We start from the raw sequence: 19243 nt of genomic DNA on the forward strand, positions 1-19243 counted from the left end.
TCTTTGATTTAGACGTATGTGTAATCCAGGAGTCCTGCTGGGCAGCTGCCAGGGGTCTTTACCCAAGTAGGAGCTGCAGCAATGGGCTTTCTAATGGGGCTAAATTTCTCCTCCTGCTCACTTCTGTCTATCTACCTGCCCTATCAAAGAGAATTCAGAAGTGAGCCATCCAACGTTGGTGCTTGAGTGGGAACAAGGCAGAAATGCTGAGTGACTGGCCGGGCTGGTGACCAACTTCCCAAGCTCAGTCCCTGAGAGGGGACAGGGCACCATCCACTCACTGCCAGCAGGAAGAATCCGAGCCATTACCCACACACTTCTGGACGTGCAGGCCCGGTGCGCCACCGGCCAGGGATGCAGCCGGATTCTGTAACGTGCAAGCTGCGGTAACTGGAGCGGGGGATTCTGGGCAGCTGGCGGGAGCCGGGTACCAGGGATGTTGGGGTGCCCTTGGAAAGAAGAGGGGGCCTGCTCCCGCGCCTAGAGAGATAGGCAGGCTGGGGCCCAGATCGCCCCGCCGCCACCCCGGGGCCCCATGTGGTGAGGCGGCCAGTGAGGCTGACCCGGAGCCTGCGTCCGGGAACAGGAAGCGGTCTCCCTCCAGAGCAGCCCTGCGTGCGTCTCTCCAGGTGCGGTGCTGCAGGTGCCGCGCCTAGTGGCGCCGACTGACAGCTAACGCAGAGGATGAAGTGAGCGCGGGGTCGTCTTCGCGGCCCTGAAACGCCAGCCAGGGGATCGGAGCTTGCGGCTGGGCTCCATGTGGGGTAGGGGTTTTGCCAGGAGGAGGGAGACCGGGGAGGGGATGCTGCGTTGAAGTTCGAATCCGGCCGCCGGGAGAGTCTCGAATGCGAGAACCAGAGGACAGATTGAGGTCCGGCAGGGGCAGTGTAGTGTGAGAATCTCGGGTTTGGAAGAAGGTTGGGGGCGGTGAAAGTGGGCGAAAGGAAGAAACTGCAACAAGGCTTGGGAAGAGTGAGCTGGGGCTATAGACGGACTGGGCTGTCGCGGGAGGATGTCTAGACGCAGAGGGACGCAGGGCGGTGCAGAGGAAGGTGCTGCCGAGATCCCCCACCATCAACCGGCCGCGAGTGCACAAGGGTTGAGAGGCGGCCGGGGCCCCGACACGATTCTGAATCTGAAGGCTAATTTTCTGGGGCTATGGCTTTAAGAGTGACGCCGAGCGTGCGGGCTCTTTAAGGAAGGGGTCGGAGGCGTGTCAGGAAATGAGTCCTGGGCCCGCCTCGCCGGGGGCGCGGCCTCGGATGGCTGGAGATTCCGGGACTGAGCCGGAGCCCGCGCCCTAGGAGGCCCCACGCCTAGGGCTAAGCTCCAGGCTGGGCTTCTCCTGTGTCCTTCAGCTCCCCGCTCCCCTCCCTGAGCACCTCTGACCTCCCCCGCACCCCTCTTTCCAGGCCCCCGCACGCCCTCACTCTGTTCAGCTCCCTGCAGACCTACCCCTCTATCCCTGCAAACCCCTCTCTTCCATAGCCCTGCATGCCTTCCTTTCTCGGCACCTCTTCCCCATGCTGTCCTCTGCTCTTTTCTAGCACCCTCGTCCTGCATTCCTCCTCTTCCTTCTTCTTCCATTTCTCTCGCCTCCCTTCTTCCTGCGACCCCTCCCTGCGAGGCTCCAGCATTTTCTTCCCTGAGAGATCATTTGCCTGTTCGCAAACCCTTCCCTGTGTCTTATCTCATGAGCTCTATCAGGGTGGGAGCAGGTTGTGGGGCTCACCCCGAAGAAAAACCTCTCCATCCAAGAGGACGGTGGAGAGGCCTCTAGCCCACCCCCCACCCGTGACAGTTGAGGGCTGTGGCTTGCATAAGGCAGAAGTGAGCTCACTGCCCGGTACTCCAGGAAATCAGTTCTGGACAGCCAGGTAGGGTGACCCAGCTCCTTTGTTGCCATGAACAGGGCCCCTTTGAAGCGCTCCAGGATCCTGCACATGGCACTGATGGGGGCTTCCGACCCCTCTGGCGAGGCAGAGGCCAGCGAGAAGAAGCCCTTTCTGCTTCGGGCACTGCAGATCACACTGGTGGTCTCTCTCTACTGGGTCACCTCCATCTCCATGGTGTTTCTTAACAAGTACCTGCTGGACAGTCCCTCCCTGCAGCTGGACACCCCCATCTTCGTCACCTTCTACCAGTGCCTGGTGACCGCACTGCTGTGCAAGGGCATCAGCATGCTGGCTGCCTGTTGCCCTGGTGCCGTGGACTTTCCCTCCCTGCGCCTGGACCTCAGGGTGGCCCGCAGCATTTTGCCCCTGTCAGTTGTTTTTATTGGCATGATTACCTTCAATAATCTCTGCCTGAAGTACGTGGGTGTGGCCTTCTACAACGTGGGCCGCTCCCTCACCACTGTCTTCAATGTGCTGCTCTCCTACCTGCTGCTCAAGCAGACCACCTCCTTCTATGCCTTGCTCACCTGCAGCAGCATCATCGGTGAGTGGCCAGCCAGGGCCATGGGGCGGGGCAAAGGGGGCATAAGGAAATCCTAAGGAACAACCCTGCCAAGAGTCTTTGGACTTTATCTGTCCCACCTCACTTGATGCCACAATAATATGAGGAGGAGCCTGGGGCCCAGACAGAGCAAATAATTTGCTCAAGGTCACCCAGCATCTTAGGGGCCCTCATACAAGGTGGGATTAGAATCTCTATTCCATAGAGGGAAAACCAAGGCACAGAGAGGTTAAGTAACTTGTCCAAGATCACACAGCTAGTGAGTGGCAGAGCTGAGATCTGATCTCAAGCAATCAGGCTCCATACTCTTGACCACTATTCTCTATTGTTACTCAAGAGCTCAAGTGCTCTTGACTCCCCAGGCAGTGCTCTTTCTAGAGGACAATACATATTCCACCACCCTGCCTTTGCCGGCTCGCAGTAACAGTTCAGACTGTGGCAAGAGATATGCCTTAGCTGTCTTCACAGACTTGACCCTCAGAAAATAGCAATTATTGATGGGGACATTGTGTTCATCATTTCACAGGTAGCATCTCGTTTGTTTCCCCAGAGGTGCTGGGGTGGTGGCATCACCATGATCATCTTCCTCCAAACAAGAAAAGTGAGGCTTAGAGAGGTTAAGCTACTTGCGCAGGGTCACACAGCTAGAGGGTAGCCAGGTTGACTGGCCAGACTGCCGGACCAGGGCTTCTAACCACTCTGCTCTGTTCTTGTCCCCTGGAAGTTAAAGCTGCACTATTCGGTACAGTAGTCACTGGCCACATATCTATTTCCATTTAAAGTACAGCAGGTCCTCAAATAACATCATTTCGATGTGCCATTGATGAGATGCCTCAGAACTTAACTCTTATTTATATCAATTAGCCTAAGGTAAAACTGGGTTAGTTCTATGTCAGTTGAGTTGCAGAACCTGTGCATGTTAAGTGAAGACGTCCTGTAATTCAAATTAAATGAAATTTTGAAATTTTAGTTCCTCAGTTGCATGTGTTGTAACCTGATTCTGTAGCCACCTTTCTAGTGCTCAGTAGCCGCACGTGGCCAGTGGCGATTGTACTGGACAGCACAGATATAGAGCATTTGTTGTTTCATTGCAGCACACTGGGTAAGAGTGCTCCCAGCATCCCCCACCCCTCCTGGGGCTCTGTCATCCAGGAATGTGATCTTTCTTTGAACCTGTTCAACTTTTTCCTGGTGCTGTGAAGTTCATCTTGGTTGACCTACATACATATTCTTAGCTGGTGACTCAGAGTCCCAGTCCACAGTACACGGGTTGCGGGGGAGGGGCTCATCCCATGCCACCTGTCCTAGAAATTGTTCCCCTTGTTGAGCAACTGCTGGATCCAAGGCTGCTCAGTCTAGCCCCAGGATGAGAGTGGCGGGGGAGAAAGGTAGAGGCTAGAGTGGAAGGAGCCGCCAAGATCCCTGGCAGCTCTCTCAGCTTCCCCCTCTCCCCACCACCCAGGGGCAGCCTCCCTTCCTTTCACCCTTTTCCAAATGCTCCAGGGATCTCCACTTCAGTACTGCAGACCTTGGGTGTGTGTTTGGGGGACGGGCTGCGCTTGGTAGGAGAATTTGTGTGCAGGAAGGTGGCATCACTAGAGAAACCGGGCCCCAGTCTGAAAAGTAATCAAAGTAGCTGATGGTGAGATAGCTTCTGAGAAGGTGCCTTCACTGGCCAGCCTGATGGGGCAGAGGCGGGGGAGGCTGATGCTCTCTGCTGGCCTAACCTGGCCCCTCTCTGCAATGGTCCCCCTTCCTTGCTCCATGTGGGGGAAGAAGGGTAACAAGTGACCACTCCAGGCCTCCTCCCTGCACCCCAGGGCACACAGCACCTTTCAAAGCTCCTCTGGCTGAGCATCCCTCTGGGGGCTAGAACCTTGAGGTGGCAGTCCCTCCTGGACTCAAAAGGTAACCAGCAAGAAGCTAGTATAGGGAGTGTCCCTACCCCCAGAACAGGTCTGTCGGTAACCTGTTTGCAAAGGCTCTGCCAAGAAAGAGAATCCTGGGAATGAGTCCCTACGAAGCAGTAGGTGCCTTGTCTCCCCTAATCTTCACAACCACCTCCAGAACAACTTTCTTTCTTTCTTTTCTTTTCTTTTCTTTTCTTTTCTTTTCTTTCTTTCTTTCTTTCTTTCTTTCTTTCTTTCTTTTCGTTTCTTCCCTCCCTCCCTCCCTCCCTTCCTCCCTCCCTCCCTCCCTCTCTTTCTTTCTTTTCTTTTTTTCTTTCTTTTCTTTTTTTCTTTCTTCAAACGTTAATCGGGCCAAGCACATGTCAGGGACTGTGCCAGGCTTTGGGGATACAAATTTGGAAAAGGTAGATTCCGCTTCTCTGCTCCTGGAGGTCATGGTGATGACGCATGGCAGTACATGAGTTATGATCAAGCAGTAAGAGCTGTGATGGGGACATAGAAGGTGCTGTGGCAGCCCTGGCTGGTGGCTGGGGCGGGAGGGCGGGGGGTCATCTAAGCAGGCCTCCTGGAGGAAGTACTAGATGGTATAAGGAAGGCGTGAGGAGAGGATGTTCCAGGCCGAAGAAAGAACATGTGCACTTCCGGGCTGGGCCTGAGTGCGACTCGCCAGCCAGATGCAAGGCTGCCCGAGTGAAGTGAGTCGAATATTTCCCGAGAGCAGTGGGGAGGTGTGGCAAGACTTTAAGCCAGCACAGGACCTCAGTAAATCTGTACTTTAGGCAAATCATTCTGGTTGCAGATTGGTAAGAGATGGGATCAAGCGATGACCCAGATCTCTGCAGCTGAAAAAAAATGGCAGCTCAAGAAGTTAGGTAAACTTTTCCCAGGCCACCCAGCCTCTACATAGCAGAGCCCAACTGAAGCCCAAATCTCGCTGACACTAAAACTTTTCCTACTCCCCCAAGTTGCCAGATGCTGTAGTGGGAGATACAACAAGTGTATGATTCAGCCCTGCCTTCTGAGAAGGTGGGGTCTAGCTAAAGAGACTGTAACTGTCACCATCAGCAGGTGCCTAGCAGGCCAGGGCAGACCAAGGACCCCAAAGGAAAGTGCAGGCAGCAAGAGTTCTGGGGGCCCAGGAGGAATCGGGAAAGACCTTCCCCCTGGAGAGGCTGGCTTTGACCTTGAAGAATGACTAGAAACTCTCTGGGAAGGATTAGGGTGTTTTTGGTACAAGAAACAAATAAGGGCACTGAGCCCCAGCTTGAGAAGCAGGGAGATGAAAGAGACGATGCAGGGTGATCAAGGGACAGACTGCTGACAAAGGTGCCCGGCTGAGGAGTATAGATTTGATGGTTCTCAGTGGGAAGCTGTAATCAGGAGGTGACACAAGATGAGAGTCTCAGAAAGTGTGACTGTTCCAATGACCTCCAGCCACAAGTGATTCTAACTCATCGTAGGCTTCCACTTTGCAGGCAAGGAAGCCAAGCTTTGAGACCTTAAATCACTTGCCCAAGGTCCCTTCAACATCTACGTACTTGTCCTTCAGAACTCAGATCAAATATTACTTTCCAGATGCCTTAGGCCATCGCAGTCACCCAGTTACGGGTTCACGCAGCAGCCTGTACTGTTTTATGGACCTCTTCCCAGTTGTAATTAAAGAAGCAATAGGGCAAGGAATTGTTTGAATGCCTTTCTCCTCTGCTAGAATGACGGCTTGGTGAGAAGGGTTCATGCCCTAGGCCCTGTCCCCAGCTCTTAGACAGTGTTTTGCATGTCATAGACTTGGGATATGTTTTTTTTTTAACTGAATTTATTGGGGTGACAATGGTTAGTAAAGTTATATAGGTTTCTATAATACATCATCTATATATCACATTGTGTGCAGACTTCGGACGTATTTATTGCAGAGAGGGTTGGGAAGGATAGGGTGGTGAGGGCAGCATCACAGTCTATGACCTTTGGTGGCGAAATTCTGTCCTTCTCCCTCCTGTCCTCATCCCCTCATCCTCTCTCCCCACCACAGGTGGCTTCTGGCTTGGTGTGGACCAGGAGGAGGCAGAAGGCACCCTGTCTTGGACGGGCACCCTCTTTGGCGTGCTAGCCAGCCTCTGCGTCTCGCTCAACGCCATCTACACCAAGAAGGTGCTCCCAGCGGTGGACGGCAGCCTCTGGCGCCTGACCTTCTACAACAACGTCAACGCCTGCGTCCTCTTCCTGCCCCTGCTCCTGCTGCTGGGGGAGCTCCAGGCCCTCCGCCACTTTGCCCAGCTGGGCAGTGCTCACTTCTGGGGCATGATGACGCTGGGAGGCCTGTTTGGCTTTGCCATCGGCTTCGTGACAGGACTGCAGATCAAGTTCACCAGTCCCCTGACCCACAATGTGTCAGGCACGGCCAAGGCCTGTGCTCAGACGGTACTGGCCGTGCTCTACTACGAGGAGACCAAGAGCTTCCTCTGGTGGACGAGCAACATGATGGTGTTGGGAGGCTCTTCCGCCTACACCTGGGTCAGGGGCTGGGAGATGAAGAAGGTTCAGGAGGAGCCCCGCCCCACAGAGGGTGAGAAGAGCAGCATGGGCGTGTGAGCTCCTGCAGGGACCCTGCCATGGCCCAGCCTGGCCCATGGGCATCAGGGGAGAATGCCCGTGAATGCAGTGAAGGTGTCTCTCTGGACCCAGAGAGGGTGGCCTGGAAGGGTATTGTTTACAGACCTGATTGGAACTGGGTGGTTAAAATGGAACCAGTGTTTTCATGCAATGTTAGAAAGTTGCCAATCCTGTCACTACCCTCTTTTCTATTTCTGGGGTTTTGTCCTCCCCTGGGGAATAGCCACTTAGGTTCTCTGGAAGAACGCTCGCTTTCAGGGAGAAAGAGGGGCAGCACCCCTTCCTGCCCCCCGCCCAGGGCCTTCTACCTCCACATTACCTTTGGGGTGGGGGATGGCACCACCTTTAAGGGACAGTGTGAGGAAGCCATTAAGTCTTCACTTATACTCAGGGAGATGGGGGGTGACTCCACCACAGGCCAATCGAAGGGATTTGGGAAACCTCACATCTCTGGGTCCCAGAGCAGGTAATGCAGCTTTGGCCCCACAAACCAGGCTTCCTTTGGAGAGAAGTGGGGGGCAGGGCAAAGGGAGGAAATGGACAAGTGAACCCTCTTCTCCCACAGAGACCAGCAGGCCCCGTGGAAGGGGGCAAAGGATCAGTTGTTCCCATGCCTGGCCCTGGCAGCCCCAAGGGCCGCTGGGAAGTAGCCTGGGAATGGGGTACATTGTGGGAAAGTGCCCTTTCCCCACCATCTGCATCCCATGTTTCCAGCTCTTGAACATGGGGAACCACACATCGTATAGGTTAAGCAGGGTCGCTAACACCCTCCTGATCCCTGACACTGGTTTTACCTGCCTCACTCCTGTCTCCGAGCCCCTGGCACAACTGCTTGGCTCAAGTAATGGCCTCCTGGACGGGGAATCAGGAGCCACTTCTTCTCACAACTCTGCCTCCTCCAGAACTTCCGGGGTGGGCGGCTGATGGAGCAGAGTCCCTGTTCAAAACCTTCTACCTGAGCCTTGCTAGGCCCCCTAGATCCCAGAGGGACAGGTGTACACTGCTTCTTAACCTCCTCCCTGCTCAGTGAACAACTGTATTCTTCCAGGAGGTCAGGGCTGAAAGAACCCAATTGTCCCCTCACCACACCCTCCTGGCCTCAGGGTAGTTTTCACCCCTGTCCCTTTTGTTGGGCATTTCATTCCACCGATCTCCTCCTTGAGTTAATTCCTGATGTTTTTAGTCCCTACAGGGAAAAGCAAGGGAGAGTGGGTCTTCTCACCACCACCCGCTTCCAGCTCCCCACAATCCCAGGTGGTTTCCAATGAAGTAGGTGGGGCCTGATGCCCTGAATTGTGTGATTTAATTAAAATCAGAGTCATATACTTTGTGTGTGTGGAGTGAGTGCAGGATGGGGCGGGCAGAGCCTGAATGGGATTTATGATCAAGGCCCTGAGAACAAATGGTGGGTCTGTAAAGGGCAGGAAGGCTCGCCCCTGCCCCCCAAGCCCGGGCAGCCCTTCTAAGAGCCTGTTCTTTCTCACTGAGGCAAATCCCAGGGCTCCTTCCTGGGAGGTGGTTGATCAGACCTCAGGTTTCATATTAGTAGTAGCTGCCATTTGCTGGGCACTTTTGGAGGCTAAACACTGTGCTGAGTGCTCTACATCCATCATTCATGTTCCCAACTCCCCCCTCACACACACACACAAATACACCCTGTGAGGTGGGTGCCAACGCTGGTCACCCATTTTACAGATGAAGACACTGAGGTTGAGAGAGGCGCACAGCAAGGAAGAGGTAGCAGTAGGATTCGGACGGAGGCCTCTGCCTTCAGAACATACTAGGTACTTAACCACAGTGCCCTTAACTACACCCAGCATTTTATGAGCACCTCCCATGTGCCAGGTAATGAGATAGGTCGTATGAACATAAAGACCCTAACCTGCTTCAAGGGGCTCACATACAAACACATGTCCAAGAGCATAATAGGTTCAATAATGGAAATAGTAACCTAGTGCTCTGAGGTCTCAGAAGAGGACATGGAGACCAAGTCTGGGGGATAAGCCAAGTCTTCCTAAGGGCCAGAATGTTTGAACTGAGTCTTACTGGCAATTAGGGGACTCCAGGAGGAAGGGCAGACCAGCTGAGAGAACAAGGCTAAGCCCGGGAAAGAGACATTTGGAGAGTGGTGAGAGGTTTCGGGGTGGGAGCTAGAACAGGAGGGTGGGCCATGGTGTGATGGGCCTTGAATGCAGTGGTCAATCTGGACTTGATCCTATCCATTTGTAAGCCATCTCCAGGTCCCTTCAACAGAAGAGACGTGATCATTTCTGCATTCTTTGTACGGTCAGAAAATTGAGACAGCGTTCTTCATGTCAGTTGCACTTTCTTGGACAAAATTCAAGAAAAAACTAAATTATAACTTTTTACCAAAATTTTTTAAATGCAGACAAAGATGTGTCCCTCAGGCTTCATCTCAAATATCAAAGTAATTCATACATTAAAAAAAATTCCGGGGGTGGGAGCGAACTCTCAGAACACAACCCAACAACCCACCCCACCATGCAACCTCCCCCTCAGGCGCAACACAAAGACATGCTGTGTGTGTAGATGGGTTTGGATCCACACGCTGCTGCAGGCCGCAATTCTGATGCAGATGAAGCCCAGGGAGCCGCCAGAGCCAGGCTTCCAGCCCCACAACCTGCTCCTACACCAGCACCACTACCCCCAGCTCCTCTCCACGGTATTAAAGGGGCAGAACCCGCCTCCAGGAATGTCTGCCCTACAAAAAGGCAGAAGTGGTGCTCCTTGCCCTGAGAGCCCAGACTGTACCCTCTCCCCGCTTACCCCTTTCTGAAGGCAGGGATGTGGAAGGAAGGCTTCCTAGTAAAAAACGGGTGGGTGAAAAGGGAGAATTTAGGAACAGCAACCTGGCCTGACGCTACCATATACCTCTCCTTCAGAATGCATGACTCTTTACTTCTGCTGTTGGAAGAGCACTTGACCAGGAGGCAGGAGACTTGGGTTCCACTTCTTAGAAGGTAGATGGCCTCAGGCAGGTCCCCTAACCTTTCCGGGCCACTTTTTCTATCTGAGATATGGGGATAATCCTTGTTCTTCCTGTCACACCATGGTTATGAATTAATGCTCAGCTTTGTTCCAGGAATATCGTGAGTTATTCAACATCAACAAACAACAGTCTCTTTACTGAGTGCAAACAAACTATGTACCAAGCACTAGGGAGACAAACAGTGGACAAGACACTAAAAACAAGTAAACAATCAAATAAGTGCAGTGTGGTAAGGACAATGAAGGAAACAAAAAGCCAAAATGGAGAATATCAGAGGGGAACCTTCTCTAGATAGAATTGTCAGAGAAAGCCTCTCTGTGAGCACAACATTTAACCTCAGACCAAAATGACGAGAAGGAGCCACCATAGGTAGGAAGCGCTAGAGAAAGGGCGTTCCAGGCGGGGGTTACAGGCCATATAAAGGCTCTGAGGAGGGAAAAGAGTTGGTGTGGTCAAGAACCAGAGACATGGCCAGGGTGGCAGGAACAGAGATGGGGAACTTCTTCCCAGAGGAAGACAAAATCCCAGCTATAGGAAAGGGAGTCCAGGCGGATTTGGCAGCTTTCGGACATTACTTGGAAACGCTGGTTCCTTTTGGTTCCACTCACCATGGGGAAGAGTGGAAAGAGAGGAGGCAGAAGCCAAGTTCAGTCAGGGAGCATTGCACAGTCATCCCCCCTTATTTGCGAGGGATACGCTCCAAGCCCCCCAGTGGATGCCTGAAACAGGATAGTACTGAAACCTATATGTACTATGTTTCTTCCTATGTGTACATACTATGATAGTTTAATGCCTTTTCCATCTGAAATAAGAACTTAGCACACACTGTGGCTGTAACTTATGCAATTTAAAGTGTGACAGCAAAATTAGCACAAGTTTCTTTTCCTTCTTCACAATTTCATGGGTAGAAGATTTATTCTCACCGTTGATCTTAGCAACCTCAACATAGGACTTTTTTCTTTCCTTATTAAGTGAAGAACTTTCACCTTTCCACATAAAGGAAGAGCTTTAAAACTCTTTGGCATATCTGAATTGCCAGTATCGTTACTCTTGCGCTTTGGGCCGTTATTAAGTAAAATAAGCGTTACTTGAACATAAGCACTGCAATACCGCTGTAGCAGATCTGATAACAGGGATGGCTACTAAGTTACTAACGAGCAAGTAGCGTATATATTGTGTGGATATGTGCTGACTAAAGGATGATTCACAGCCCCGTGGGTCAGCATGAGTTGGCATGAGATTTCATCACACTACTCAGAAGGGTACGCAATTTAAAACTTAAGAATTATTTATTTCTGGAACTTTCCATCGAATATTGTCAGAATATGGGTAACTGAAACCGCGGGAAGCACAACCACGGGTAAGGGGAGACTGTAGTGAACACCCCAAGGAGGTTAGATTTACTCTCAGTGCCATGGGCAGCCACTGGGGGTGACGTTTATATCTTAAGAAAATCGCTCTGAGGAGAATGAATTGACACAAAAGGTAAGAGCCTGGGAGGCTGCAGTGGCGGCCAGGCGAGAAATGATGGTGGCTTAGACCCAGCTGGTGGCAATACAGATGGAGAGAGAACAGATTTGAGATGCATTTAGGAGGTAAAGCCAACACACCTTTCAGAGGGATAAGATGTTGGGTTGAGAGAACAGAATTCAAGGACAATGCCCAGAATTCCGGCTTACAAAACTGGGGAAGGAGGTGCCATTTATTGGACAGAGAAGACTAAGGGATGAAAGGCGGGCTTGGGACCAAGAGTCTATTTCTGGACATGTTAAGTTTGAGATGTTGGTGAGTGGGTCAGGACGAGACATCATCCAGTGGGAATGTCAAGGAGACTCTGGGATTTCAGGACTCTGGAAGTCTTTGTGAAGGAGAAAGCGACTAAAAAAACAGCATATTCCGCTTGCTATTGATGCCTAACCTATTACCCCATAACTTGGCAGCTGAAAACAACCATTTGATTTTGCTCCTGATTTTGTGGATCAGGAAGGGTGAGGCTGAGCAGTTCTTGCTTGGAGTCTCTCAGGTGGTTTCAGTCAGATTCTGGCTGGGGCTGCAGCCGTCTGAAAGCTCACCTGGGCTGAATGTCCAAGACGGTTCACTTATGTGGCTGGTGCCCAGCTGGTGCCAGCTGTGGGCTGGAAGCTTTGCAGGCCTGTCAGCTGCAGCATCTGCACGTGGCCTCTTCTGCGTGGTGGTCCCAGGGAAGTCAGACCTCTGACCTGCTGTTGCCTTCCCCCCGAGTGTGCATCCCAAGAGGAGTAAATGAAAGCTACTGGGCTTTTTCTGGCCCAGTCTTGGAAGTCACATAGTGTCACTTCTGCCTTTCTCGATTGGTGAAAGCAATTACGAGCCCATCCAGAACCCAGGGTAGGAGACAGTCCCCACCTCCCATGGGCAGAGAGACAGACAACATTGGGGACATATATTAAAACCACCACACAGCCCTTCAATATTGTCCATTAACAACAGCCCTCGGTGACCCATGACACATAGGAAATACAAATGGCACACGTCTGGGTTTATTCCTGGCAACTGAGTGAGGAACTCCACTGGATCCTGCCCACACCCCACCCTTCTCAGAACACCCCATGTGCTTTCTCAGCAGTATTATCTAGTGCTTAGATTGTGCCTTTAGATTTTCAAAGCACTCTGAACAGTGCTTGTTGTCATGAATTAGCAGAATGATCATACTTATTGAGACTCTCCAGCCTCGATATAAGCTCCCTGCCTCACTTCATGGAATCCTCTATAACGTCATTTAAGCTGTCTCTAATCATGACTTTTTGAATATTCATATTATAATACCTAAAAAGCATGAAATTCATTCTTTCTTTCAGTAAATATTTATTAAGTACCTACCATGTGCCAGGCGTACATCAGAGAACCAGACAAACCACAGTCCCTGCATTCTCAGAGCTCAGAGTGAGACAAGAACAACAGTAAACAACATATTCTAATTTTTTTTTTTTCGTTTTTGGACCTGATACAGATGAAACGAAAGAGAAAGGGAGAGATCCTATCTATAATAAAAAAAACATCCTGGGTCAAATAATTTGCCCAGTACGCTAATGACGAAATAGAATGTAGTACTCAGTGCTCCTGGCCCACCTGTCTGATTTGCTTTCCACAGTACCACTTGGGTGGGGAAGCTGCCTCACCAGATACAGCTCTCACCCAGCCCCTGCCCCCACCACAAACATCGGTTCCTGTGAAAGGGCTAAATTTAGGACCTGAAACTGACTGATATGGGGACAGCAAAACCTGCTGCACTGAAACACTTGGTCCAGGTGTGCTGGGAGCTTAGACGGAGGAAGGCTGTGTGTGGGTGTGGGCAGGAAACGATGGCGCACTGGTGTGGGGGCAACAGCAGGCTGTCACTAAGCACCCAGTGGGGCAATTGATAACATTAGAGCTGGGAATGAGTTTGGAAATCAGAGTCCAGCCCATATTCCACAGAGAAGCCTGAGGCTCAGCGAGAGCACGACTGACTTGCCCAAGGTTACAGGTGATGGGGCAGAACCCAGAGCCCTCCTCCCAGGCAAGGCCCTTTCCACTGAGCATCATCATTATTTTTAAAACAATAGTTACTGTTATTATTAAATATTTTATTGTAATATATGTAATTGTAAATATATTTATATTAGGCTAGTGCAAAAGGAATTGCGATTTTTACAATTATTTTTTACCTTTTAAACCGCAATTATTTTTGCACCAACCTCAGATTATTAAATATTAAATAATACTATTATCGTTAACACTATATACCAAGGGCTATTCTAAGCGCGTGACATGTATGAACATCTGAGACAGGTACTATTAACATCCTCATGTCATAGATGAGGAAACCAAGGCCTAGAGAAGTTAGCAATGTGCCCAGATCACATAGCTGGGTTTCTTCTCTGCACACTGAGAGACTGAATATACAAACGGACATTGGCCAAACCATATATGACAACAGAACTCTGACCCACAAACTCTGCAGCAATCGGCCCTAAAAGACAAGCCACAGCCTCCTCAGCAATGAGCCCAGAACAGTCAGGATTTGGTCAGTGACTGCCAGTTTCCCTATTTTTGCCCCCATTCCCCCACTTCTAACTAAGGACCAACCAATCACATAAGACTGCATCCTTGCAACCAAAAACAACTTAGCTGGGTTAGCGCTCCATTTCTCTTCTGTGGTTAACATGGTCCTGTTCTAAGCCTTAAGATCCCATGACCAGAACAATGAGACAGTGCAGCTCAGCTGCGGCTTGAACTGAACCTATCACCCAATAGCGTCTGTCAGAGCAAGCCCCGGTCGATTTCCAACCTCCAGCCAATATGCTTTTTCTTCTACCCTGCACTCCGCCTCCTGACTGCTCCCAGCCTCTCACCTCGCCGATGGCTTCCCTCCTTCTCCTTGTATGAACCCAGCTTCTCTCCTGGACTTCCATTCACCCCTGCCTCCCAGGCTTCCTGGTGACTCTGCGTAACAACCTCGCCCCATTCAGCCTGATCCCAAGCTCCAGCCCTAATGCCCATGCATGTAGCCCCAGAAAAGGAAATGAGACCCTGAGAACCCACACCTGACATAAATGACCTTTATTTAATAAACCCTGATTTAAAGCATGATCACTTTGGATTGAATCTCAAATGAAATGATTTAAAACAGTAAAATCAATTCAACCACCACCCCAGTAAACCAGTGGATCCTGGAACCAACCCAAGCTATCCTCTAACACTTGGGCTCTGGGATATCTTCATAGTCATGAAACTGAACCTGAGCCTGAACCATATTTCATTGAGCTCTGCTCTCAGCTCCCGTAAAACCTGGTAGAGTGAGATCAACAGAGACAAACGCAGACCTCCAGCTCTCCTGGAACCAAGAGCTCAAACTCATCTGTGGGGAGGCAAGAGGACAATTGTCACCTCTCCACAGTCCAGGCAAGTAACATTCATGAAGGAAGAGGCCAGGGTGCAAGTAAAGAGGTATTGGAGGAGCCCATAGCAAACTGGAGGCCAGCGAGCCCAGCAAAAGGTCAAAACTTCCTAATTTCCCAAATTACCGGTGGCCAAACTAGTTTGCCCCTCTGGCCACCAGTTTCCAGCTTCTAGGCTTGGAGTCAGTGGACCTAAGTTGGAATCCTAGCTCTGCCATCTGTTGGCTGGGGTCTTTGCATGAGTGAAATAACATCTCAGGAGCCTATTTCCTGCTCACTTCCTAGCTGTGTGACCATTGGCAAATGACTCGAAGTCTCTGAGCCTTGGTTGCCTCATATATAGAGTGCGGATGAGAATAATTCCTACTCCAGAGGGCAGTGTAACGATTGGAAGAGATAATGCATTGTACGCATGCTTATCACACTATCCCGGACCTAAACAGCAGATGTGATTATTAGATGGAAACTCACATCTAATGCTAAGAATGATAGGACTTTGTCCCCTCTGCCACACAGGCCTACGGATTTATCTCTGAGGCCTGCCCAGAACAGCCTTCCAGCCAGCTAGGTGCAGAGAGCTGCCCTGGCAGGAGCTGGCGATGGCAGGGCCCTGCTGCCACCTCTTCCCATGCTGTCCTCATCCGCCACATGGATCTCTGCTCCTTCCCTCCTGCTACAATCATGGGGAAGAGGGCAATTTATTTATCACAGGCGTGAACTCCTCATGAAAACACCAGTGGGGACAACCAGTAACATAATGAGGAAGGGGGAAATGAAAGGGAACCTTGGTGAACTGGACAGTTCTAAACAGGGGAGCCATGACTCGGATCCCTCCCCTCCTTTTTTGCCGTTTGAGAGAATGGGCCTATTTTACTAGAACTTCTCATTTTGCAGGAGAAGCTGGAAACCTATACCAACCGGAGTCAACCTGCTCAGGCCACCATTTCACAACCTCTTTCTTGTATGTCACTTCTTTGGCAGGTTGATGACTTCTGTAAGAGGTTGAGTAGGACACAGGATCCCTGGGGCAAGGTTGGCAGCATCTCTAAGAACCAGAGCTAATGGGATTGCCCTTGTTGCCTGTTCCAGTTAAAGCACCCTTCCTTTCTCACCTCGCCAAAAGAGAAGCTTCCGGAAGGGCATCACCCTGGCTGTTTCCACCATTTTTCAGCAGCAATGATTACGGTGTACATTTACAGGCCCTGAGAGTGAAAGGTTGTACTACCCTTCTTTCCCGTCTCCTTGCCGATGGGCAGGGAAACAGGACAGGACCCAGAGGGCTTCTGTTGTGCTTGCTGCCGTGGATTATAAGAACAGTTAACACAACAGTAACAGTAATAAAACAATAATAACAGAGCTCTGGATACAAAGCCCCTCGCCTCGGAAGGGAGCACGTGAACTTTGAATAATGATTGACGCCATTGTCTCTGGCATTTTTTAAAGTTAGTTTGTTAAACTCGTATCTTTTGAAAAAATGTATTAATTTGAACAATTCATAAATGAATTTGCATGGTTTCAACATATTGTTTATTTTCAACAAATTGAATAATGCATATTTAAAAAATTCAAATGGTACAGAAATATATATATATATATATATATATATATATATATATATATATATACCCATTTTCCTCTGCCCCCTCCTTCCCACTCGCCAGCAACCCATCCCTGAAAACGCAATTACATCGCCCTCCTGATACGGGCCAAACGAAAGGGCTTCTCACTATAGAAACTCTAAGTTTTCTTTTCCCTAATGTTTTGGCTCCGTAGCCCCCGGTTATAATCATTTTTCAAATCAGTTTCTTAATCATAAATAATAGATTGTTTCTAACCTGAATCACAGAAATCTCCTACCCCCTGCTTTAGTTAATCACCCTAAAGCTTGTGATTAATGTCTGTTGACTACGGTCATTGTAGCACAGCGTTCTTTCCAGGCCCAGCTCCCGGGTGAACAATAATCGAATGACCGGTTAAACCAGAAGAAAGGCCAGGCTCCATGAAGCTGAACAAATTTTTCATCACACAGTCACCCTGTATCAATGGCTTTGAATCCTGCTTCTTGGGCCAACACTTTTAACTCGATTAACTAAAGTCTATCTCTTCTTGGGCCAGCCCGGTGGCTCAGGCGGTTAGAGCTCCATGCTCCTAACTCAGAAGGCTACCGGTTCAATTCCCACATGGGCCAGTGGGCTCTCAACCACAAGGTTGCCAGTTTGATTCCTCGACTCTCGCAAGGGATGGTGGGCTCCATCGCCTGCAACTAAGATTGAACAGGGCAACTTGAGCTGAGCTGCCGCTGAGCTCCCAGATGGCTCAGTTGGTTGGAGCCCGTCCTCTCAACCACAAGGTTGCCGGTTCGACTCCCACAAATGATGGTGGGCTGCACCCCCTGCAACTAGTAACGGGAACTGGACCTGGAGCTGAGCTGCGCCCTCCACAACTAAGATTGAAAGGACAACAGCTTGACTTGGGAAAAAAGGCCTGGAAGTACACACTGTTCGCCAATCAAGTCCTGTTCCCCTTCCCCAATAATAAATAAATAAATAAATAAATAAATAAATAAATAAATAAATAAATCTATCTCTTCTCATCTAGGGGCCGTTGGGATACAAGTGATACCTGACCAAGACTTCCAGTACATTCCGACCACAGAGGTCAACCTGGTCCTCCAGGCAGATCTCGAGACCCCTTCCCCTCATCTAAGATCAGATAGGGCGAGAGTCCTGTAAATCCCCTATAGGCAGGGACAATGGCCACATTCAGCAGGAAGCAGATACAGAAGAGGAGATCTCCTGGCCTTCAACTTCCCATGGAGACATAGGGATGGATCACGTCTCTCAAAGGGGATATAAGGCAGGAATGGGGTCTCTGGGACGCCTGGATAGTTCAGTGTATAGAGCATATAAAATGTATTATCTATGTTGGATTGAGGTATGCGAAACAAGTTCTTTACTAGTAAGGACAGGACTATTGCCGCACATGTGTGAGACTGACAAGAGTGAAGTGAAAAATATGTTTTTGTATGAAACTGAGCATAACAAAATTGAGTGATAAACACCTTCACCAAAACAATTTCTTGTTATCACCTAAGAGGTAAAAAAAACTCCTGGCAAACAACTTCTGGTTATCACCTAAGAGATAAACAACTCCTGGTTAAAACACTTCTGGTTATCACCCAAGAAGTAAACAAGTCCAAGGAAAAAAGCATAAAAACAGAATTCCAGAGCAATGCTGTGAGACCCTCCACGAGGCTCTGAGCCAGACACTACCCAACAGAGTCCTCTGCAAGGGGCAAGCCGCCATACTCCAGGACTCTCTGAAGCTCTTCCTTGCAAGACCAGCTCGCTTCAGACCCGTCGTGGGCCCAGTCGCCTCTCCTGGACCAGGGACCTTCACCACCTCAATTGGGACTTGGTTCGTTATTAAATTCTATTCTATTCTGTATAACCTTCTGTGCTTACCAGAGCATTGGCCTCTGGAGGGACATTTATCTCAAGTGTTCCTGAGAATAACAGTTTTGCAGTTTCTTTTATGCATTTGAAATTAAGGAGGGAAAGTAAGGAAGATGACAGCAGAACAGTCTGGAGATGGGAGGAAGCAAAACAGGGATTGGATTGCAAGATAGTTAACAAGGTTATGTGCTCTCTTGATGGTTAATACCCTCTTCGAGGGGTATTACTTCTGGTGTTTCAAAGGTGTGTTAACCTAGATGCACAAGAACAATGGACAGGGTTGGCCTACTACCTTTCACTAAAGAAGTGGGATTGGGGCAAAACTACCCACCATGACCTGCCCATTTAGAAATGTATGATCAGATCTCCCTGTGAGGTCACTTTCCACAGAACCCCTTTTATTGTCCACGTACCCGTGGGTCCCATCAGATGCTCTTGTGTCCTCCCAATGTATGTTTGCTTTTTGCTTACGCTCGGTCGAAGGAAGTTTGGTTACTTGACACCAGAAGGACCTTGATTTGACCAAGGTCATAAACACAGCTTGATTCACGGGCCTGAGGGGTCTGGGGTACAGAGGTGGCAGCAGTTTGTAGCTCCTCCCACCACCCTGCACTCCAACCCCTTTGAAAAGCTACTCCCCCATGCACAAGGCAAGCATTCACTGAGTGCTTCCTTCATGGAAGGTGATAAGACAAGTAAACAGTTAACAGGAGTGGACTTGTGAGCTGGTAGGATGGGACAGGCAAAGAGCTAACAGGAGTGAGCTTGTGGGCTAACAGGAACGAGCTAAACATTAACCCCTTGGCTCTGACTCCCCTGGATAGCACTGCACCTGCAAGCTGCCAAGCACCTTGCATCCATCATAGGTAGGAACAGAATGGTTCC

At 50.0% G+C, this 19243-nt stretch overlaps 1 protein-coding gene across 5 annotated transcripts; it reads left to right on the forward strand.

Moving 5' to 3' along the window:
- The first annotated feature begins 212 nt into the window (after positions 1–212).
- On the forward strand, positions 213–10853 carry SLC35C1 (solute carrier family 35 member C1). Of its 5 annotated transcripts, none has more exons than XM_019746452.2 (3): positions 213–386; positions 1913–2439; positions 6394–10853. In XM_019746452.2, the coding sequence occupies exons 1-3, from the start codon at positions 355–357 to the stop codon at positions 6951–6953; spliced, it is 1119 nt and encodes a 372-aa protein (XP_019602011.1). In that variant the 5' UTR covers positions 213–354; the 3' UTR covers positions 6954–10853. The 5 variants fall into 5 exon arrangements, with proteins under 5 accessions (XP_019602011.1, XP_074192372.1, XP_019602013.1 ...); XM_074336271.1 differs by lacking the exon at positions 213–386 and adding an exon at positions 406–629; XM_019746454.2 differs by lacking the exon at positions 213–386 and adding an exon at positions 435–689.
- Positions 10854–19243: the final 8390 nt, after the last annotated feature.

Source organism: Rhinolophus sinicus, linkage group LG06 (assembly GCF_036562045.2).
Source record: "Rhinolophus sinicus isolate RSC01 linkage group LG06, ASM3656204v1, whole genome shotgun sequence".
NCBI classification, from domain to species: domain Eukaryota; kingdom Metazoa; phylum Chordata; class Mammalia; order Chiroptera; family Rhinolophidae; genus Rhinolophus; species Rhinolophus sinicus.